We start from the raw sequence: 23,738 nt of genomic DNA on the forward strand, positions 1-23,738 counted from the left end.
TTAAGAATTGAAAGGGTTATTAGTAGCAAGAATGTTTTCATTATTAGAATGGCCTATGGTAGCACTTACATTTATCATCTTTGACTGTTACTCTCTCAGTTTTGCATCTGCCTCCATTTAGTTTACCTAGAGAAAATCATTGTAATCTCTTCATTGTGTCAATTTGTAGGACACATCCTTTTAGATTTTATTTTGTGTGGAAAATATGTGCAGATGTTGATGTGTACATGTAGTTGGCAGAATTAAGTATCTTTATTTTAATACTTATTATGGAATATACCCAGTTATGCTGTTCATTTAATTGGGCTTAATAAAACCTTTTTATTGAAATATAGCATATACACAGAAATGCTCATTTATCATGAGTATAGAGCTATTACACATATATGTGTGCATGTGTCACGAGTATAGAGCTCTTTGAGTTTTTAAAAACTGAATATCACTGTGTAACCAGCCTCCAGATTGAGAAACAGAACATTACCAGCATCCCACAATCCCTCTTCTTTTTCTCTGTCAGTGTCTCTTCCAAGAGTAGCCAGTATCCTTACTCCTAATCCTATACATTAGTTTTGCCTGTTTTTGTTCTTTATGTAGCCATTTATATCTAATATGCATTCTTTTGAGCCTGACTTCTTCAGAATAGTGTGCTCTTAATTGATATTTTTTCATGTCTTTATCTATAGGTGAGAAACAGTAATTACATTTGGTCATAGGTCCTTTATTTATTTATTTACTTATTTATTTTTGGCTGTGTTGGGTCTTCGTTTCTGTGCGAGGGCTTTCTCTAGTCGTGGCAAGCGGGGGCCACTCTTCATCGCGGTGCGCGGGCCTCTCACTATCGCAGCCTCTCTTGTTGCGGAGCACAGGCTCCAGACGCACAGGCTCAGTAGTTGTGGCTCACGGGCCTAGTTGCTCCGCGGCATGTGGGATCTTCCCAGACTAGGGCTCGAACCCGTGTTCCCTGCATCGGCAGGCAGATTCTCAACCAGTGTGCCACCAGGGAAGCCCTGGTCATAGGTCCTTTTAAAATCTTAACTAAAAATTTGAAATTGGGTACTGGAATGATAGAATCAATCATAAATTACCAGTAATATATTTTAATTCATTGTAAGATTAATGCATTCTATAAAGCAGTAATTTTCCTCTTTTAAGAAGTAAACTATAATCTTTTTAGTTTCTTGAAGGAAAAAAGAGACATTAGTGTCTGTAATTATTAAAGTTAGAATTAAAAATACTGTGCATGTAGAAGATTGTAAAGCCTTACTTTTAGAAAAGGTAACTTAGCAGTCTCTTTGATAACCCATTTTGGTATTAGGATTTCCTTGAAGTTTTCAAGTTAATTGTACCAAGATATAAAAGAAGGAAAAATATCTTTGTGTGTGAGATAGAGTTAATGAAATTCTAGTTCTTTGGCACTTAACGTGAGACTGAATTATTTCATGTCACTTTAGTCAGGTATTTCTGTATTTGAACCTGAGAGCAATCAGATACATCCCCTCTGAAACTTGAGATCAGTCAGACGCATCCCCTCTTTTCTGTACTAAAATTTTTCCCCTAAAAAACAAAGTAATCACATGTCAAATCTTAATGGCCCCTGGTACTTCGTTTGAAATCTTCTTTTCACTTTGACCCATTAATCTTGTTTTCATAGACGTTGCGCTTTCTCGTTTTGATTCTGTTCAAATATTGTTGATTGTTTTTTCTCTGATTTTTTCATTGGCTTCTTTTTTAATTTCCATTAATTTTGAGCATTATCCAAAGTTCTGTTTTAGGTTTCTTCCCCTTTTCCTCTCAGTCTTAATAAATATCAGATATATGTTTATCTGCATGAATTCTTACTAAAACATATCCTAACTTGACATCTTTCTTTTTCGATTTCTGTCATTTTTTAACATATTTGTTTAGATATGCTTCCATCTTTTAAACATGTCATAAGTCATTTCTGCCCCCTGATCTTCCTAGTCCCCTCTACTCCTGCTCCTTTCTTTGCCACTGTGGATGTCACTGATCTTCATGAATTTAAGAATTTTTATCTGGAAATGATTATTGACTCAATATTTTATTTCTTGCTGTTAATGACCTATCACCAAAAGATTACTATTATTTTCTATAATAGTTCCCCTTTATTAATATATATGGTCATATATAAATGTTTTCCCTACATAAATAAATATATATTGATAATTATTATCACTAAGATATAATCACTACAATTAAAAGAAAGGAGAAATAGTTTGTTCCTCTTTTATCTCCTAATAAATATTGCCATTTCTTTCCAAGAGCTGCCATGTTATTATAAATTTCCCCTGTGAGGTGCCTGAAAGAAAATTAAAACAAATGATCTCCCCCTTATTTCCTTAAATTATAGTGTGAAAAAAATTTTTTTGGATACAAATATCTTTGCGTCTGTGTTTTAAGATTTAATTTTACGTGTGAATGATACAACATCAGAAGTGTATTTAACCATATATTATTTAAAGTCTTTCATTATATAAATTCTTTGCATTTTTTGTCTTTTCCTGAGTATTTTAGCAAGATAATTTTCCCATAGTTTTATTACTGTATACATTTGTTGATATTGAAGTTCAAAATTATTTTAGCTTGTTTTTTTTTTCCATAATTTCATCGAAGAGAGATTTTTCTTTTCAGGAATTAAGAGCTGCAACTTTTTCCCCTCAGATTCTCCAGAGAGTGATATTCCTATGGAGATCACCACAGCAGAACCACAAGTTTCTGAGGCAGTGTATGATTGTGTTATTTGTGGACAGAGTGGCCCCTCCTCTGAAGACAGACCTACAGGATTGGTTGTACTGTTACAAGCATCCTCAGGTAAAATCAAAGTAATTTTTTAGTGGGACCATTTTAGAGATGAAGTATTTACAGTAGATTAATAAATCTCTCTGTTAACTAAAAGCTATATTTTTGTTTAGATAATAATTATAGATCTATAGCAAGGATCTATTTAGATTTGTTTAGAAGAGATTCTTAATCTGGTTTTATCTCACTTTCCTGGACATGAGTGTTGGAAGAAACCTTTAAGAGAATATGTTACACAATCTTTTTCTTTAAAGTGTGATGCAATATAACCAATGCTAGGTGGCCAAAAACTGAGTTCAGCTTTCTTGGCAATTTAATTGATCTAAAATCTAGAAGCATTTTAAGCTCATAAATATTGTCAATTTAAATATTTTAATTATATAAGGCATATTCAGGTAGCTTTGCCCTTATTTCTTGAGCTTAGAAGCATTCGTTCTTGAAACAGCCTGCAGATTGATATGTTTGCCAATCTATAGTTAGAACAATTAAAAAAAATTTTGAAGGATTTGTCTGAATGCTCTCTATCCTCTGCCATATTGCAGTATTTTGGGGCAGTGATAACTATGGCACTCCAGTCCTAATGGATGTAATCCTTTTTCCACAGGAGTATGTGTGGAGCAAAAAGAAATAAAAGACTTATATATTTCTCCAGAGCATTTTTTTTCTAGGGTGCTTACTCTCTGAATTAATAAAGTGGAAAGAGTTAGATATAAGACATTCCTCTGAATTCAAATACAGGTATTGCTTGACATCATCTGGCCAAGTTTGTTGCTTTCTTTTAAATATAGAGATACTACTGACTTCAGAGGATTGTTGTGTTGGTTAAGTAATGTAACATAGGCAAAAGGATCTAATACGGTGCCTGGTAGATTAGTTTCTCCTCTTACTACTCTCCTTGTTTAAACATGAAATTGATCTGGGAAGCCCTCACTGAATAAGACGTTGGAGTAGAGCTGTCAAGACCAGAAATGCTACTAAACAGGAGACGTGTGGGAGTGCTGACTCATTTGGCAGCTACGTATCTTTTCTACTATTGTAAGGCAATCAGTTTATTAGATTATTGCCACTTGACTTTCTGTCACTTCTTCACCAATTACTGTATAATCATCAACTTAATGTTTTATTCATTCATTCATTCATTCATTTCACATATATTTATGGAGCACCACTGTTATAATCAACAAAACAAAACAATATCCCTGCCCTAATGAAGCTTATGTTATTGTTTTAGACTGTTACTTGTTCATTATTTTATATTTTTAAAGTTGCTTTGACTTGTTACTTCATTTAATCCCCTTTTAACAATTTTGTACACTATCCAAATTTATTGATATTAGATAATTCCACTATACCACAGCTCTTTTATCATTTTAAGATAGGAGAAAAAGAATAAGAAACTACCATTAAAAGCATTCAACCTCAAGGGTGATTTTAACTGGGAATTATAGCCAGGGAAATCTCTGGCTGTTTCTTTCCTTTCCTTCTGAGTCTCACCCACCCACTGACGTGCTCTCACATTTGTACCCCTCTTTACTTTTTCCTTACTTTTGAATTCTTTATTTATTTTGATTTGTATCTTCCCTTTTTCTTTTATCTTTTTACATTTGAATATGGAAACTTTTAACCATGTACTGATGTAAAGAGACTAGTAAAATGAACCTCCGTGTCCCCATCAGTCTCTAACAGTAATCAACTTGTGGCTAATTTTAATTTATTTATTCCCTCCCCCTAGAACTATTTTGAAGCATATTCCAGGTATCACTTTATTTCATCTATAAATATTTCACTGTTTCTGTTAAATAGAAAGGATTTTTCTTTTAAAAAAAACATAACCATAGTCACTTCTAAGTAACTTAGTTCCTCAGTATCATCAAATATCTAGTCAGTGTTCAAAATTCCCCAATTGTTTCTTATTTATTGTAGTCTTCTAATTAATAAGTTCCCTTTTCATCTTTCCTGTGCCTGTCTCCCTGCCCCCAAATGCATTTTACCATTTGAAGAAATTGGTTCATTGAACATTTTTTAATCAATATTTTTAAATTGTAGTATAGTTGATTTACAATGTTGTGTTAATTTCTGCTGTACAGCAAAATGATTCATTTATACATATATATACATTCTTTTTTAAAAAATATTCTTCTCCATTATAGTTTATCATAGGATATTGAACATAGTTCTGGGTGCTATACAGTAGGACCTTGTCATTTATCCATTCTGTATATAAAAGCTTACATCTGCTAACCCCAACCTCCCACTCCATCCCTCTCCCATCCCCCTCCCCCTTGGCAACCACCAGTCTGTTCTCTATTTCTGTGATTCTGTTTCTCTTTCATAGATAGATTCGTTTGTGTCATATTTTAGATTCCACAGATAAGTGATATCATATGGTATTTGCCTTTCTCTTTCTGGCTGACTTCATTTAGTTTGATAATCTCTAGTTGCATCCATGTTGCTGCAAATGACATTATTTTGTTCTTTTTATGGCTGAGTAGTATTCCATTGTACATATGTAGCACATCTTCTTTATCCATTCATCTGTCGATGGACATTTAGTTTATATCCATGTCTTGGCTATTGTGTAGAGTGCCGCTATGAACATAGGGTTGCATATATCTTTTTGAATTATAGTTTTGTCTGGAAATATGCCTAGGAGTGGAATTGCTGGATTATACGGTAATTCTATTTTTAGTTTTTTGAGGACCTCCATACTGTTTTCCTTAGAGGTTGCACCAATTTACATTCCCACCAACAGTGTAGGAGGGTTCCCTTTTCTCCACACCCTCTCCAGCATTTGTTATTTGTAGACTTTTTAATGATGGCCATTCTGACTGGTTTGAGGTGGTACTTTATTGTAGTTTTGATTTGCATTTCTCTAATAATTAGCAATGTTGAGCATCTTTTCATGTGCCTATTGGCCATCTGTATGTCTTCTTTGGAGAAATGTCTCTCTAGGTCTTCTGCCCATTTTTTGATTGAGTAGTTTGTGTTTTTTTTGTTGAGTTGTATGAGATGTTTGTATATTTTGGAAATTAAGCCCTTGTTGGTTGCATCGTTTGCAAATATTTTCTCCCATTCTGTAGGTTGTCTTTTGATTTTGTTTATGGTTTCCTTTGCTGTGCAAAAGCTTGTAAGTTTGATTAGGTCCCATTTGTTTATTTTTGTTTTATTTCTGTTGCCTTGGAAGACTGACCTAAGAAAACATTGGTACAATTTATGTCAGAGAATGTTTTGCCTATGATCTCTTCTAGGAGTTTTATGGTGTCATGTCTTATGTTTAAGTCTTTAAGCCATTTTGAGTTTATTTTTGTGTATGGTGAGAGGGTGTGTTCTAACTTCATTGATTTACATGCGGCTGTCCAACTTTCCCAACACCGCTTGTTGAAGAGACTGTCCTTTTCCCATTGTATATTTTTGCCTCCTTTGTTGAAGATTAATTGACCTTAGGTGTGTGGGCTTATTTCTGGGCTCTCTATTCTGTTCCATTGATGCATATGTCTGTTTTTGTGCCAATACCATGCCTAGATAAATGAAATAGAGAATAGAAAAGCAATAGAAAGAATCAGCAAAGCCAAAATCTTGAAAATTTCATCAAAATTGATAATTTTTTTAGCTAGACTGACCAAGAAAAAAAGAGAGAACACACAATTAACTAAAATCAGAAATGAAAGTTGAGACATTACTATAGACTTTACAGACATAAAAAAGACATATGAATAATTTTATGTCAACAAATTTGATGTCCTAGATGAAATGGATAAGTTCCTAGAAATACACAAACCACCAAAACTGACTCAAGAAGAATAGGAAATTTGAACAGACATTAAACCAGTAAAGAGATTGAATCAGTAATCAGAAACTTCTCAACAAATAAGAGCCCGGGACCTGGTAGCTTCAGTGGTGAGTCTTCCAAACATTTAAAGAATTAATGCCATTCCTCCTTAAATTTGTCCAAAAAAAATTTAAAAAGAGGCAGAGGACGGACTTCCCTGGTGGCTCAGTGGTTAAGAAACTGCCTGCCTATGCAGGGGACATGGGTTCAATCCCTGGTCCGGGAAAATCCTGCATGCTGCAGAGCAACTAAGCCCGTGCACCACAACTACTGAGCCTGCGCTCTAGAGCCCTAGAGCCACAACTACCGAGCCCGCATCCCACAACTACTGAAGCTTGTGCACCTAGAGCCCATGCTGTGCAACAAGAGAAGCCACCACAATGAGAAGCCCGTGCACTGCAACGAAGAGTAGCTCCCGCTCACTGCAACTAGAGAAAGTCCACGCGCAGCAACAAAGACCCAACGCAGCCAAAAATAAATGAATAAAATAAATAAATTTTTAAAACCCCCAACTAACTACTCTATATTAAAAAAAAAAAGAGAGGCAGGGAACACTTCTTAACTCATTCTCTGAGGCCAGCATTACCTTGATACCAAAGCTAGATAAGGACATCACAAGAAAAGAAAATGATAGACTGGTATCCCTTATGAATATAGATGTAAAAGTCCTTAACAAAATCCTAGCAAACCAAATTCAGCAGTGTTTTAAGAGGATTATACATCGTGGCTAATTATATTTTCGTTGCTAGCATCTACCTGCTTTTGTCTATTCTTTCTGTTGCTGCTGCCATAAATCTCCCCAAAACTTGGGGCCCACGGTGCTGTGCCTGATATTCCCTTCTCTAAGAATGGCTCTTCCCATGCTTATTGAATCTTAGAGTAATGTGTGGCACTGTATGCTTATATCCCCACTTCCTTTTTTTGCGTTATGATGTTTTACAATTATAAAAATACCTCTTTTCCCAACTTTTCATTTTGAAAAGTTTTATATCTACAGGAAAGTTGAATACCCTTCACCTATACTCACTGATTGTTAACATGTTGTCATATTTATGTTTTCTTTCCCATATTTATCTCTAAACACACACACACACACACACACACACACACACACACTTTTCAGAAGAAAATGGCAGACATCATGACATTTTATCCCTAAATACTTTAGGATGTATCACCTAAGAAAGATATTCTTTTATATAACCTTGTACCATTATCATACCCAAGAAATTTAATATTGATAAAATCAAATATTCTATGTTCACATTCTCCCAATTGTCCCAATAATATTTTTTATAGCAGTTATATTTTTTTCTTGATCCAAGAGCCAAGCAAAGATCATGTGTTGCATTTCTTGTTAGTCTCTACTCCAGAACAGTTTCTCCGGGCCTTTTTAAAAATTTTGAAGAGTTCGGGTCAGTTCTGTAGACTGTGTCATTTTCTAGATTTATGATTGTTTCCCTATTATTAGATTCAAGTTAAACATTTTTGGCAAGGGCACTATTATGATGATGTTCCTTCCCATTGCATCACATTAGGAGGCTCATAGTGACAGTTTGTTCCATTATTGGTGATGCTAACCAAGTTTAATCACTTGGTTGGTATTCTATAGGATGATACATTGAGAGTCTAACATCATACCCTTTTTTTTGATGTTCCCTGCCCGAATCAATGAATGTGTTATCTCTTACTGTCATCATTCTTTTTGATTCTCAAGTTTTCTCAAATTTGGCTAGTCAGAACTCCTTTAGATCCTCATGACCTGCCCCGTCAGTGTTTGAATACCTCCTTACTCTTTATTACACACAATTCCAGGCTCACCTTGTACTTCTCCTCAACCGTGGACTTAGCTTTTCCTCCAGTGATATCTGTTTCCTTTTGGTGAAAAATAGTATATTTAGAAATGAAGTTTATTTGTACTGGTGAGTCATAACTTCTAGGCTTTTTCTCTGGATAGATTTTGGAAACCATCTAGAGTACATACTCATATTTTGGTATTATTTTAGAAAATAAGTATTGCCATATGTAAAGCTTTATTTATTCTGTAGAAGAAAACTAGAGGGGCTTCCCTGGTGGCACAGTGGTTGAGAGTCCGCCTGCTGATGCAGGGGACACGGGTTCGTGCCCCAGTCCAGGAAGATCCCACGTGCCGCGGAGTGGCTAGGCCCGTGAGCCATGGCCGCTGAGCCTGCGCGTCCAGAGCCTGTGCTCCGCAATGGGAGAGGCCACAACAGTGAGAGGCCCACGTACCGCAAAAAAGCCCCCCAAAAACTAAAATATCACTATTTTTTAGGTCTTTAAAAATATTGTAATGGTGAAAAACTGAGTGAAGCTTATGGTAAATAATTCTGCTTTTCTTGGTTTTATAAAGTCTACATGTTGGTTTTTTAATGAGCTCTTATCTCTGTTGTTAATGTAGTTTTGGGGCAGTGCCGTGACAACATTGAGCCAAAAAAGTTGCCTGTCACTGAAGAGGAGCAGATTTACCCTTGGGATACATGTGCAGCAGTTCATGATGTGAGGCTCTCATTATTACAGCGTTATTTTAAGGATGTAAGTACCCTTTTTTATTAAATGGTATTTTTGTCTGCAAAATTGATGGTTATTTCTCTCCAGAGTTTTATATTTTTTATTCAACTTATTCAGTCAAAATATAACCCAGACCTAAGAACATAATAATTTTGAAGGGGAAATCTAATAAAGGAGAGAAAAAGTAGGGTATCTCTTTCTTACAGTCAGAATAGCTATTCATTTCTAGAAAAAAAGTCTTTTTTGTAAAAAAAGCTGTGAACTGTTATCTGACCTGGACTGAATCTCTGTTTTGCTTTTGTGAGTGATTGTGAGATTTTATTTCTACATTAATACTTTTTGTGTACTTTCATAATGGTTATTTTATTTATAAATGGTGTGCTCCCTGGACTGTATACTGTATACCTCTGGAGGTCTAGGGCCATTTCTTCTATTGGTTATAGTCCCCTCAGGGACTAGCACATGCTTGTGTATTGCGGATGCTTACTGTATTTCAGTTTTGTAGCCAGACAGACCATATAGAGCAGAAGAGTTCTCAGTGGACACTGATACTGATTATAGAATTAAGCTGCATAAATTCTGCTCTCTTCTTACCAAATACATGCATTTTATAGAGTTGATGTATAGAATTTCAGTCATGTAACATGGTATTTTTACTAGTGAAATTGGAAGTGTTATATATGAGAGATATGACACAGTAGGGAGGGAACCTGAGCTTTGGAGTCAGATAGACCTAGGGTTGAACTTGGGCTCTACCACTTTTAACTGAGTGATCTTGGTCAGCTTTTCACTCCCTTTTTATAAAAAGGGATAAGACCACTTACTGTATGAAGTTTTAATAAATATTGAGGTGGTGAAGATTCAGCGTTAAACACAGCACAGTGGTGAGCACATTGTTGAATATAGGTCTTCCTAAAATATAGGTCTCATATTAGTAAATGATTTCCTGCTCTTTTTGACTCTAGCAGATTAAAATAAGACATCTAACAATTGCATAGACAAATGACTACTATTTTCAGTTTTAAAAGCTAACTGCTTTCATTAAAAAGAAAGATTACTTACATTTTTAGAATACATTGCCAAAGAGAGCAGCTTGTTTATTAGCTGCCTACCAACCATTCTAAAATGATCTAATACCCAAATCTGCTTCTACTTCAAATGGCTCCAAAACATAAAACAGAGATGAGCAGGTCTCTTGTTGTTTTTCTGATGTATAACAGTAGAAGCTACTTCACCTGCTGTGAGTGTTTGATTTGTGCTGTTGCACATTTTGAATTGTCTGGGAAGGCATTTTACACTGTGTAATATTTTTAACTTTCAGATGCTCATGAAGAGTCTTGATTTAATATTAGAACTCTGTTTACTATTGTTCAAAGATGATTTGGTCATCTTATATTATAATGTATAAATCTTTTTCCAACATAGAAATAAAATTTAATTGTTTACTCAGTTTTGATGGCTCTCAAATCTTTCATCATATGCTGTCATGTTAGACCTCGTGCGTAATATTGCCCTGGCTTGGCCATCTATTTGCTGCAGACTCTAGAGGGTGAACTCAAGTTCAGGCTGAAATGCTGTTTGACAGAGGCCAAATGAAATTCAAAGAAAATTACTTTAGGAGGAAAAATCTAATAAGCCTGTTTATAGGTCGAAGGGAAGGAATTAGCAGAGAAGAATTTGAAAGAGAAAGAGATGAAAGCAATTAACTTTTAAAACAAATTTTAAAAGGGTATGTAGTTTGCTTATATAATCTGGGTCCCTTTTTTATTGTTTATTATATTAAACCCTTGTAAATGTTTAGTCACTTTTTGGGGTTATTCTCATAACCACATTTGTACTTTAGAAAGATGTGTGCAGGATGCATCCTGGAGACAAGAAACTTTATTTAAGAACCCTGTCCCCACAGCAAATGACACAGGCTTGCGAGGACAGACCAAAATCATGAATTATTTAGGAGATGGATTTCATATGGTTTGGGAACCAATTCTGTGGTGTGAAGGAAAGCGGGTGATGTACAATAACTTTTAGCTTTCTGATTCGGTGACTAAACAGATGTGGAGTTTTTAAACCAAGAGGAAGAGAAAGATTCATAGAGAAAATGAAAGTTTTTGACACATTGGTTTTATGTTATCTCAGGGACCTCAAATTGGAGATTTCTGGTTGGCAGCTGAACATTTTTATCTGGCACTCAGGCAAGAGACCCAGGCATGGAAGGTAGTTGAATTTACTGATTAAGTCACTCAGGGAGAATAGTTTTAATAAGAGAATAGCACTAAGAATAGAACCTTGAGGAATTTAAACATTTGAAGGGGCAGACGAAGAAAGAAAAGTCTTAAAAGGAGGCCTAAACCAAATGGTTAAAGAGCTTGGAGAAAAACCAAAAGAGAGTAGCATTGTGGAAGCTAGAGGGAAGTAGGTGCTTTAAGAAGGCAGTTGTTCAGGTTAGATATCACAGAGAGATCAAGTACCATGTCGAACAGGTAAAATACTCAGCAGTATAGTTTATTATATCTTACGGGGTAGAGAAAGGCTAATTAATAATTATTCTCTTTCATTATGAGTATAGTTATTTGGAAGCTAAAACTCTGTTCCAAGTTTAAAGGTATTGCCTCAGGGCTGTCAAGTCAGGTGTTTCTTTACATCACAAAAATACAAAGCTCACATTAGTATAACAATATGAAATCTTGGAGAGGTTTATGTGGATTTGTTCAGATATGTTTCTACTTCTTTAAAATTAATTGTATTTTGTCCTTTTCTTTCTTTTTTAAGAGTTCTTGTCTCTTGGCAGTATCAATTGGCTGGGAAGGAGGCGTTTATGTACAAACCTGTGGCCACACATTACATATAGATTGTCATAAATCTTATATGGAATCATTACGGGTAAGTCAATTGAAACATTTTTAAGGTGTATGTGTCTTTCCAGGTATTAAGTATTTTTACAGTATATACATCCTAATTCATCTTGGGTGATTATGATTGCCATTTGGACTGTTCAGCCTCACAGTTCCTTGACCTCTTCAACTTCAGGGATTTCATTTTTTTTTTTTTAACCCCACATTTGTTTATTTATTTATTTTTGGCTGTGTTGGGTCTTCGTTTCTGTGCGAGGGCTTTCTCTAGTTGTGGCAAGCGGGGGCCACTCTTCATCGCGGTGCGTGGGCCTTTCACTATGGCGGCCTCTCTTGTTGCGGAGCACAGGCTCCAGATGCGCAGGCTCAGTAGTTGTGGCTCACGGGCCTAGTTGCTCCGCGGCATGTGGGATCTTCCCAGACCAGGGCTCGAACCCGTGTCCCCTGCATTAGCAGGCAGATTCTCAACCACTGTGCCACCAGGGAAGCCCGGAATTTCATTTTTTTACTTCACATTAGCAACTAACTTCCACGGCTATAATTTTAGACTTTGCTACTCCAGCTCAAAAGTAGTAAGCTTTAATATCTTACCATATCATTATGTGATTATTCTTCAAAGTCTCTTAGTTTTACTCTTACTAGTGTGTTTTACTTCTGACCTCAAGATCTCTAGTCCTTTAGCCCCTTGCATTTTCCTAGTACGCTAGCTCTTTCCTTGCCTCACTTTCTTGTACTGTGCCCATTCTGCTCTTAATACCAGTCATTTAATCCACCTCCTTTGATTTTACACCCAGTCAACTAGCACTGTTAGAAAAATCATAAAACTAGGTGAACTGGTACCTCCACAAGTCTGTGGTTTCTTAGAATAGTGGCTTAGATTGGGGTCATGGACTGTAGATATTACTTATCAATTCATTTACCTGTCTTTGATCAGTTTCCTCTCCTAGTCTCCTTAGCAGCTATTCCAGACCTTTGCCTCCTCTATCCCAGACTCTTTGCCTAAATCCCTTGCTTTTCTGTTCCCCGATAAGTGACTGCATCCCAGCCAATCCTTTCTTTTTCACTTTTCAAAAAAGTTAATTAATTAATTTATTTTTTGGCTGTGTTTGGTCTTTGTTGCTGTGTGCAGGCTGTCTCTAGTTGTGGCGAGCAGGGGCTACTCTTCATTGCAGTGCACGGCTTCTTGTTGCAGTGGCTTCTCTTGTTGCGGAGCACGGTCTTTAGGGTGCACAGGCTTCAGTAGTTGTGGCACGTGGGCTCAGTAGTTGTGGCTTGTGGGCTCTAGAGCACAGGCTTAGTAGTCGTGGTGCACGGGCTTAGTTGCTGTGTGGCATGTGGGATCTTCCTGGACCAGGGCTCAAACCTATGTCCCCTGCATTGGCATGCGGATTCTTAACAACTGCGCCACCAGGGAAGTCCCCTCTTTTTTACTTTTGAGGGTAGTATTCCTTTTTCTGTTCAAGAATAATTTTCTGTTTATGCTCTAGTTTTCCTTTCTCCCCATCACCTCATGGGCCTTGGTCTATCAGTAAGTAACCTCTTTTTCTTCTGTGTCTTCAGTTTTTCTGCCCATTCTGTCTCTTCATTTCAGTTCATAAAGATGCTCAAGCCTCTGGTATTCCCATGTAGCTGCAGTCTTCCTTTTTCTCTCAGCTCAGCTTCTTAAAAGCATGGCCTGCCCTATTCCCAGATTCCTGACTCTGAAGCAGAAGAGTTCTCTTTTTCCCTTCCTACTCCTTACCTCTCACATTAAGTCACACAACAAATTCTATTGATTCCATTTCCTAAATCTCACTTGACTACATTCTGCCTACATTATTCCCACTTCTGCTTTTTTACGTATGCCTTCATCTTTCATCTTGACTATTGCAATTGCTTTCTTATCAGTTTCCTTACTCCAAGTCTAATTTATTCATTACATTGATCTTTCTAAAATGTAAATCTGGTGACATGTTGTTGGCTTAAAAATTCTTTACTGATTTCTTCCTGTTGGGATAAAGTTCACTCTTCCTTGAATGGCATTCAAGGCATTCCATGATCTGGGCTTGCATGTTACTTTAGCTTTGTCTTCCATCAATTCAGCATTAATAAACTAATTAATAGTTCCGTAAGCACATTATGCATTTTTCATACTTCTGTATTCAATCAATCATTCAACAAATATTTATTCAGTGCCTACAGTGTTCCAGGCAGTGTAATAGACATTGGGGATACATCCCAATGAATAAGACAGTTTCTTCCCTCGAGGAATTTACTATGCATTGCGTGAGACAGAAATAAACAAATAGTTGCAGTATAGGTGCTAAGAGTTATGAGGTATGCACAGGGTCTTATTGGGACATCTGCAGGTTCCAGAATTTGATGAAGTAAGGTGCTTGAGTGATAAGAGAGAAGACTGGAGAAGTAATTAGGGGTTATATTGTAAAGGGTCTTGTGGTCCATGTAAGGAATTTGTACTTTAGACAGATTCCTTACAGAGAGCCATTAAAGCCATTTAAGACTCTTAAGCAGAGAGATGACATTCAGAAAGGTTATTATGGTGGTTGTGTAGATTTTATGGTGTGAGATTGCAGGAGAATAAGAAAGAATATGGTGATACCATATATTATTTAGGAGGTAAGAGATGATGGTGGCTTGGGCTTAGTCATGGCAGTGAAGATGGAGAAGAAGTTAGAGATTTGAAATTTTTTTAAACATCTTTATTGGAGTATAATTGCTTTACAATGGTGTGTTAGTTTCTGCTGTATAACAAAGTGAATCAGCTATACATATACATATATCCCCATATCCCTTCCCTCTTGGGTCTCCCTCCCTCCCACCCTCCCTATCCCACCCCTCTAGGTGGTCACAAAGCACCGAGCTGATCTCCCTGTGGAGATCATGTGGCTGCTTCCCCCTAGTTATTGATTTTACATTTGGTAGTGTATATATGTCCATGTCACTCTGTCACTTTGTCCCAGCTTACCCTTCCCCCTCCCCATGTCCTCAAGTCCGTTCTCTAGTAGGTCTGCATCTTTATTCCCATCCTGCCCCTAGGTTCTTCATAACTTTTTTTTTTAGATTCCATATATATGTGTTAGCGTACGGTATTTGTTTTTCTCTTTCTGACTTACTTCACTCTGTATGACAGTCTCTAGGTCCATCCACCTCACTACAAATAACTCAGTTTTGTTTCTTTTTATGGCTGAGTAATATTCCATTGTATATATGTGCCACATCTTCTTCATTCATCTGTTGATGGACACTTAGGTTGCTTGAAATATATTTAGAGAAGGATTTTCTAGACTTGGTGAGAGATTGCATGTGGAGCATAAGAGGGAGGAAAGAATTAAGGTAAGAGGTGTTGGTGATCACTGAAAGATTTTGATTGGGAATAAGTATCTCACATTAGGTAGATCATACTGGCAATGATATGGTTAGGAGACTATTAGGAGATATTAGCAAAGGGAGTAGAAGGAAGAAAGTGGGTGGAAGGACTGATGGGATTTATTAATCAGATATTTGGGGTGGGAGAAGGCAGGAAGCTGAAGGAGCTGCTGTTTCAGGCGAATGGGGCAAGCACGAGAGGATGGTCAATGTCCCAGGTCTTGGGCATGTCCCTGGGGCAGACCGCCAAGTGAGGGTCCTTGGCTTTGTTCAGGAAAGAATTCAAGAGCGAGCCATAATAAAGTGAAAGGGATTTATTCAGGGAAGTACACATTCCATAGGCAGAATGCAGTCCTTCTCAGAGGGTGAGAGCACCCTGCTGGGGTATAGTGGTGGTTAGTTTTTATGGACTGGGAATTTCATAGGCTAGCAAGTGGGAGGATTATTCCAGATACTTTGGGGAAGGGGTGGGGATTTCCAGGAATTGGGGCATCGCCCACTTTTTGGCCTTTTATGGTTAGCCTTGGAATTGTCTGGTGCACTGGTGAGTGTGTCATTTAGCATATGCTAATGTATTACAGTGAGCATATAATGAGGCTCAAGGTCTACTGGAAGTCGAATCTTACATAATCTTGGACCTAGTTGGTTCTAACCAGTTTGTCGTATCCTCAACAGCTATGTCATTCTTTTAAAGGTTGTGCCCTCCCCCTTTCCTCCTGTCTCACTGCCATGACCCTTTTCTTTCTGAAGTAGGAGGTATAGCTTTATGTTCCTAGAGTAGAGGGGGCAAAGCTGGGGTAGGTAAAGGGACTTGACAAGTGAGGAGACGGTTTAGAAAAACCACTTTGGAATTGGGTGAAAGAATGCTTCATAGGATGTTGGAGAAAGATTGCCAGGAAGTATTCAGGGCTAAGTTGAGGTGGGAAGCAGTTTGTAGCAAGAAGCTACTTCAGTTTTCTCTAACAGCACTCAGTTTGAATGCAGAATTGGAAGTCATACACTGGATTAATTTTGTATGAAGATTTTGTTTAGGTGTGTATCATAGAAGGACATATGGAGGGAGAACGAGAAGTGTTGACTTGAGAGTTTTTTAAATGATACATCATGGTGTATGGTAGGATAGGAAAGACCATATAAACTGAGGAAAAAGGGAGGGACTAAAAGAGGTAGGAGTTGACAGAATATAAGATGTTTGAATTTAATATTTTCAGATATGGACAATTTTTGGTCATTACAAGATAAGGGTGTGGTCATGGTAACAGGTGCTAGGGTAGAGTGGAGGTCAAAGCCATTGGAGTTAATGAGGTCAAGGAGCTAAGGAACTAAGGTATAAGATTGGTTGTCTACATACATTGAAATTGTGTATGAGGATGGCAGGATTTGGAGTGATGAGGAAAACTGATTTAGGTACCAAAGTCTTCAGATATTAAAGGCAATGGATGACAGTAAAAAGGAAGGAAAAGGGGTGATCTCACTAAATGGCCTGAGCCACACTGGGAATGCAAGAGTAATGATCTTGAGCCAGCACTGGAGATGAGAAGGATACTGAGGTTTGAGAGATGTGGGAAAATGAGCAGTGCCTAGTTGAGAGGGCTTCTGGTGATGCTTCAGGAAAGAACCTAGTTTCAATCAAGGCTAGGATGAGGACCTAGCATTCTTTAAAATTATGGCTACAGGGAAGCTTATCATAGAATGTCCTTCAACGACCAGGACCCTTGCCCCAACCTTTTAGTACACTCCTTTGTATATCTTTAAAACTTACTTCACAAGTCTTCTTTGGGAAGCCTTCTCTGTTGCATTTATCACACTGTTGTTATAATTTGTTTCTATTTGCTTTTAAATTGTCAGTACCTTAAATGAAGATGTCTCTTAACTCTTTTTGCTGTCACATGGTGCAGCATTTGACACATGATAGGAGCTTAGCATTTGTTTATAGAATTGGATTTAAGAAGACATGGTGTTAGATTTTTACGGCATTGAAAAAATACGTGTCACAGAGTAAAGAAAAAAATAGAATTCAGTTCTTTTGGCCAAAGTACTTGAAATCCAAGATACAGTGAAATGAACATTAAATTAAAGAGTTGGGAAACCTAAGTTCATTCTGACATTGTCATTAACTACCTTTGTAACCATGGGCAAATAAATTCATTTTTTCTTCTTTGTATCCTTTTTTCTCATTATTTTTGTCTTATTAGTAATAATGGTCATATTGTAGCATTCATACATATATTAGTACATTAAAAACATATTTTGAGATAAAGCATTAGGTTAGTGGCAGAATAAGAGAGACCACTGGAAAAAAGAGTAAGATACTGGTTAGGACTACACAATAGCAGTAGCCTGAAAGAGCAAAATAGGTGTGGGTGGTGTCAGGCAAAAGAAAGGAACAAATATAGCAGCCTGGATTCCTGCCTTAAATCCTGGTTAGTTAGCATGAATTGCAGTCTCTCATGAGCAAGAGTTTCCTCCTAAGCGTATGTGCTTTATGTGTCCCTGTTTCAAAAATTCTCATATTTCTTCCTTCTCCTATCAGGAACATCTGAAGGAGAGGATGTTAAATTAATTCCCCTCCTTATCACCCTTATGTTCTGAGTATTCTAACTAAATCTTGTCCCTATCCATTAAACCTAAACAAACCCACTGCATCAAGTCCAATCAGTTGTGTTTGGCCATTAGACACCTTGGAAGACACATTACATTTTTTTAGGCTTAAATACTCTCAAAAGCTGTCTATCCTACATCAAATAACATGAGCACTGGGAGAATCTTTCCAGTAGTCTCTTACAGGTGAAGAAAACAGGGGCATGGGGTAAGAGGAAGGTGATTCACTTTAATGTGGCCTGCTTTTTGAGTTATTCTGTATCTTAAATCCACATTTCAGATTGATTGCATCATTATTTGAATGTTTCAGATTGATTGCATCATTATTTGAATGTTTCATACTGAGAGAAGAGTAGGATACTTAAGCAGTTCATTGGTGATGGCAAGAGTTGCATGATTGCCATGATGTAAGAAGTGATTTGATAATCTTCAACAGTTAAATGATTTTATGGTTTTATGACATGTATTAGAGGTCCTTCTTTGTATGGTTCATTTATTTACTATAAAATGTAGTGGTGTTAATTTTGTTTTCTGTAAACGTGTGTATCATATAGCTGTATGTTCGTTTCATCTTTTAGAATGACCAGGTTCTTCAGGGCTTCTCAGTGGACAAAGGAGAATTCACATGTCCTCTCTGTAGGCAGTTTGCTAACAGTGTTCTTCCTTGTTATCCTGGAAGCAATGTCGAAAACAACCTTTGGCAACGTCCTAGTAACAAAAGCATACAAGATCTCATAAAGGAAGTGGAGGAGCTGCAGGGACGTCCGGGAGCTTTCCCAGTAAGCATCAGTGTAAGGCAGGAATATCCTGGTTAACTCAGCTCTGCTTTTCAGCTTTAATTTTTGTTCTATTTATAAATTACTCTGGACCTTATATATTTAGTAGAAATTGCTTTTAGAGGTTTTACTCTTCTGTTGGTGGTTATTAAAAACAAAAATGAGAGTAACAACAAATTATCACTAAAGGCTATGCTTTTCCTTAGTCTAAATTGTTATAGTTTTAATATACATCTTTCAGATCATGAAATATCCTATAAGCTTAGATATGGTTATGTTGAAATATTTAAAAACAAAGTCCGGCATTATATAGATGTATCTTGCAATGTAAAGCACAATCTAATCATTTAAAAATATGCCATTAGGTATATTAAAATTAAGATGACGTATTTATACACACACATGCAAACTTTCTGTGTGTGTAATTATAGATTTACACATACATTTGTGTGTATGTGTGTGTGTATTAGAGAGATAAAATATTGTATATATGATCGAACCATAAGTCAGTCTATTTTACTGTGAGATTTGGTCTAAGTGAACCCATCTTTTATCCCATCCAGTAGGATTTATTTGATTTAAATTCTTAAATATTTCACCTTCATTATAGATTTATGTTATGGTCCCTGAGAGGGGTGACAGCAATGCCCAGTATATGCAGTAAATTTATGAAAACTATGAATATCTGACTTTTTCAACAGAAATTCATAGTTTAAAGCTAATCAGAAAGATTCATCTCCTTTTCTGAATTGAAGACTAATTTTTGAGTCTATGTGTTTTTTTTTCTTTTCTAAATCCAGATTTTTATGTGATTAAAATATGCTTAAAGTAAGGGACATCAATATTAATCTTGAAAAAATGAACTTAAATGAAAGATTTTTTATAAGCATGGAAGCTATTCTAAGATATTTTAATGACATATACTAATTTGTTCAGAATATAGTTTGTGTGGTTAATTCATGGTTGGATCACAATATAAAATTAGAATAAAAGGTCCCTAAAATAAGAGAAAATGCCTCTTGATCTGTTTTATCTTTGTGCACTCAATATATTTATAGTGCATAGCTAATGTACATCTGTTTTGACTTTTAAACCTTAACTTCCTAGTGTGCTCATATGATAAACAATGTAGTGTTAGACTCTTATTAGGGAAAATGAATATACATAAACTTTATATGTATGTTTGTGCTTTTTACAGTCAGAAACCAACTTAAGTAAAGAAATGGAATCTGTAATGAAAGATATCAAAAATACCACTCAGAAGAAATATAGAGACTATAGCAAGACTCCAGGCTCACCAGATAATGATTTTCTCTTTATGTATTCTGTTGCTAGGTAGGTATACATAGTATATACTTTTATATTTACTTAATGTTAATAGTTTATTTTATTTCTCATTCATATTTATTTGAAAAAAGGTTGCATATTTTTAATGTTGGTTGAAATTATGGCTAGTTTTAGAAACTCCTAGAAGGTCTGTAAAAGTAGAGTTTTCCTTCATTTTTCTGAGGAGTTTTTATTTTAATGGAATATTGGTTTAGGTATTAATAAGCATTATAGGATATATGAGGAAAAGTATATTATTAACATTTGGGACAGATGTCTACCTCAAAGCATGTGAGTATTATATATGAAGGGTGTTGTTAAGAAATCACTGTTTAAGCCCTGTCAAAAAAGTGATAATACTAAGAACTAAAACATTGTAATATGTTAAATACTTCTAATTTATAAAAAAAATAAGAACAGTAAGAAGAACTTACTTTGTTTGTTTTAAGCTCATGCAAGATCTCGTAAAGTCCTAGAAGACAATAGGTGGTTTAGAAAATCAGATAAAGGAGAGGAAACGAGATCAGGCTTGTTCTAAACTTCTGTGAGTAGCTACCAGTCTCAAGAAAACAGAGGTAAATGCTTCTCATCTTTCACATTAGGTAGAAATAGTCTAATCTACTGAGTAGGTGTTCAATACCTAAGAAATAATTCCAAATAGGAATTTTAGAAAACTTAATTGAATGAAAATGGAGAACTGTAAAAAAAAAAAAAATAGGAGAGAAGCAGGCACAATTGTAAACACATTCTGCCAGATCTGATATTGTAGACCCCTGGATATCTCTAGAAGCATACTTTGTATTTTGTTCAAGTAGTATTGTAATAGGTAAGATTTAGAGAAATAACGTGACTTGAAGTCATGCAACATATTAGTGGTAGAGTAGGACTAGAACTCAGATTTCTTGAGCTGAGGTATAGTATTCTTTCAATTACTGTTCTCCTTTTTCCTCTCCTTAGTTCAGCTTTTATAAGTCATATATACATGAAGTTCATCATGACCATTCTCTCTGTCCCATTCCTGGAACAGAGGGTAACAAAAGAGTGAATGAACTATGTACTCTTTTGAACCCAGGAAAAATGGAACCAGACTTAAGAAAATTGCAGCAAGCAAGTTAGACCTCAGGATGAGGAAACATTAGTTTTTGGTCTAAGAATGCAAGTGCTGGACATGGATTGATGTAAAAGGATCTAATGGATTGGGAAGTAACTATCTAGTCTGTGTATTCCTAGGCTATTGTTATTTATCTAGAATGCTTTGGGGGAAGATATAACAGTTAATTTGACATTTTGTCTCTGAAGAGTTACCAATTACATACTTGCAATAAAATATACTTTATGTGAAAACTAAATTGAATATAATTTAATTTTGCCAGGTTTCAAGGTTTCATAAAGTTCTGTACAGTATTATGGTAATAATGTAGAAAAGTGACATGGATGTAGATCAACTCAATGCATGTATATATACACACTCATATTTATGCCACTTGTGCATTTATGCCTTTGATTTTATTAGGATTGACCTTATAAGAAAATCCTGGTTGAATGGGAATGATCTGTACATGGAATTTTGCTGTAGTATGATAAATCAAATAATTTGATTTTAATTTAGTTTGGTAGAAGTTTTGGATTCCTATTTCTTTGTTTAAATATATAAATAATTTTAGAATATATTTATATAATTTTTAATAGAAATATTTATAGAAAGCTTGCTGTGATAATGGGAGACTTTTTGAATCAACATATTTTTGCTTTTCTCTTTTATATAGAAGCAGGGACAGATGTCAAATGTTATTTACTAAGGGTGTATATAGAGAAGTGGAGAAAATATGCTCTCCCATCCTCCCATCTTTCTCTGATCCTTAGTGGTAAACTCTAAAGCAACAATATAATGATTCCAAAAGTGAAAGTATATAACCTTTAAAAACCTTATCCTTGGTTAAAATTACCCAGGCCATTGCAGTGTTCTCACAGTGAAATTGCATGCCTTCTCTAAGTTTTACTTAATCATTAAAAAGAAACACAAAAAACAAATTGACTCAAAAATTAACAAAAACATGAGTTAAAGGGAAAAAGCATGTGTATTCTATTTGAATAAGATGTAACTTTTTCAAGGTAGGAAACCAGGTCTTTACAGTTATCTTCTGCCTGGCATATAACCTTGTTTCATTAAATACTTATGATTACAGATTATGATCATTTTTATGCCTAAAAGGTAGTCATTGAAATATTTAGCAGTATTTAAAATGGTTAAGTAAGTAAAATATTTAGAAATAAAATTAATTTCATTTATTTAACTTCTGAATTAAATGTTGTGATTCTTAAATGTATAGTTCCTTAGAACGTGCAAATGTATTTGTATTTGACATTAGTAATTTGAATGGGCTACAACCCTGGTTTCCCAGTACTGAATTTCTCCCAGCTGAATAAGTAATTTTGTTTGCTCTTTGGGGAGCTTAAATTTTTTGATGTTTAGAAACAAAATATTTCTAGTGGGTAACTAGCGTGTAAAGCTGTGTCCTTTAATAATTGTTTTTGAGCTATTTTTTATTTTTTGGTAGGACAATATGTATCTCTTTGTTTTTAATTTTATTTGCAAGGTGAAGCCTTGGAGGATTTTCTGAGGGCAGCAAAGAAGAAATTGTTGGAATGATCTCTTTTTGTTGCATTAAAATTAATCAAAATTACTATATTCAAGTTTTAATGTATTTCCAAAAAACATTCTATTGCAAATATCAGTCATTCAAATGGATTATGGAAAATTAATTTTGGAGAAGAAAGCTTTTTTCACTTCAATGCCAATTCATTATTTCATTATTGAAACAATGAATCACACTAATTTGAGTAATTGATTTCTCCAAAGATTTTGGACCCAACTTATATATAGCCTAGAGTTATTAGTAAGTAGCACTTAGCCTGTATATGTGAGAAACATGGAAATGGAAAGAAGGTGAAATGTGAGTAACTGAGATGTAGATGGAGAGACATCTTTAAGTCATAAGTGGGTAAACTGTTCAGTAGAGTGAATGCAGCTTGCTTTATACATTAGTTGCATTATAAGTTTAAACTTTATAAACTAATTATGTTTGAAATAAGAAGAATGCTTGCTAAAACACCAAATAATGAATTATTTTTAAAACTAAAGGAAGGGTCAACAAGATAATGATAATAAACTGCAGGGATTAGAGAATCTTATCACTGGCTACATATCAAAACAAAGAGGTGTTCAGGTCCTGGGAATTGTTTGAACACTTTGCTAGGTACCATCAGGGATATAGAAGCTGCATCTGAAATGGTCCCTGGTCTCTAGGAATTTACAGTTTAGTTGGAGAGACAAAACTAATATACATCAATCTGTATAAAACAATATAATTTTTTAAATGTATAAAATATTTTAAAATATAAATATTTTAAAAATACGTATATTTTAAATAGATATATCATATTGAGAAAGTGCTGTAGAACTTCAAAAGGGAAGATGAGCAAATTGAAATATAAAGTGTGTAGAAGCACTTCTTTCCTGTTCCAAGAAAAGGGAGTTAGTTCTCCCTAACTCTTGGAGGAGTTAGAGCTTGAGCCGAGTGTTCGATAATATAGGCCAGGCCATGGTATGGATGAAGATCTTTTCTTCTCTGAGAAATTGAATTA

The 23,738-nt window shown here is 35.5% G+C and overlaps 1 protein-coding gene across 3 annotated transcripts in view; it reads left to right on the forward strand.

The window, feature by feature from the left end:
* UBR3 (ubiquitin protein ligase E3 component n-recognin 3) overlaps positions 1-23,738 on the forward strand; it is a 229,566-nt gene that overhangs the window by 154,446 nt on the left and 51,382 nt on the right. For 2 of the 3 annotated variants that reach the window (XM_082630548.1, XM_082630549.1), the window contains exons 25-29: positions 2,680-2,829; positions 9,066-9,199; positions 11,945-12,055; positions 18,570-18,782; positions 19,966-20,102. In XM_082630548.1, coding sequence (XP_082486674.1) covers positions 2,680-2,829; positions 9,066-9,199; positions 11,945-12,055; positions 18,570-18,782; positions 19,966-20,102 — 745 coding nt within the window. The remainder of the gene's footprint in view (positions 1-2,679; positions 2,830-9,065; positions 9,200-11,944; positions 12,056-18,569; positions 18,783-19,965; positions 20,103-23,738) is intronic. The other variant, XM_082630550.1, reaches the window with a different exon arrangement.

Source organism: Mesoplodon mirus (assembly GCF_964341445.2).
Source record: "Mesoplodon mirus genome assembly, chromosome: 8".
NCBI classification, from domain to species: domain Eukaryota; kingdom Metazoa; phylum Chordata; class Mammalia; order Artiodactyla; family Ziphiidae; genus Mesoplodon; species Mesoplodon mirus.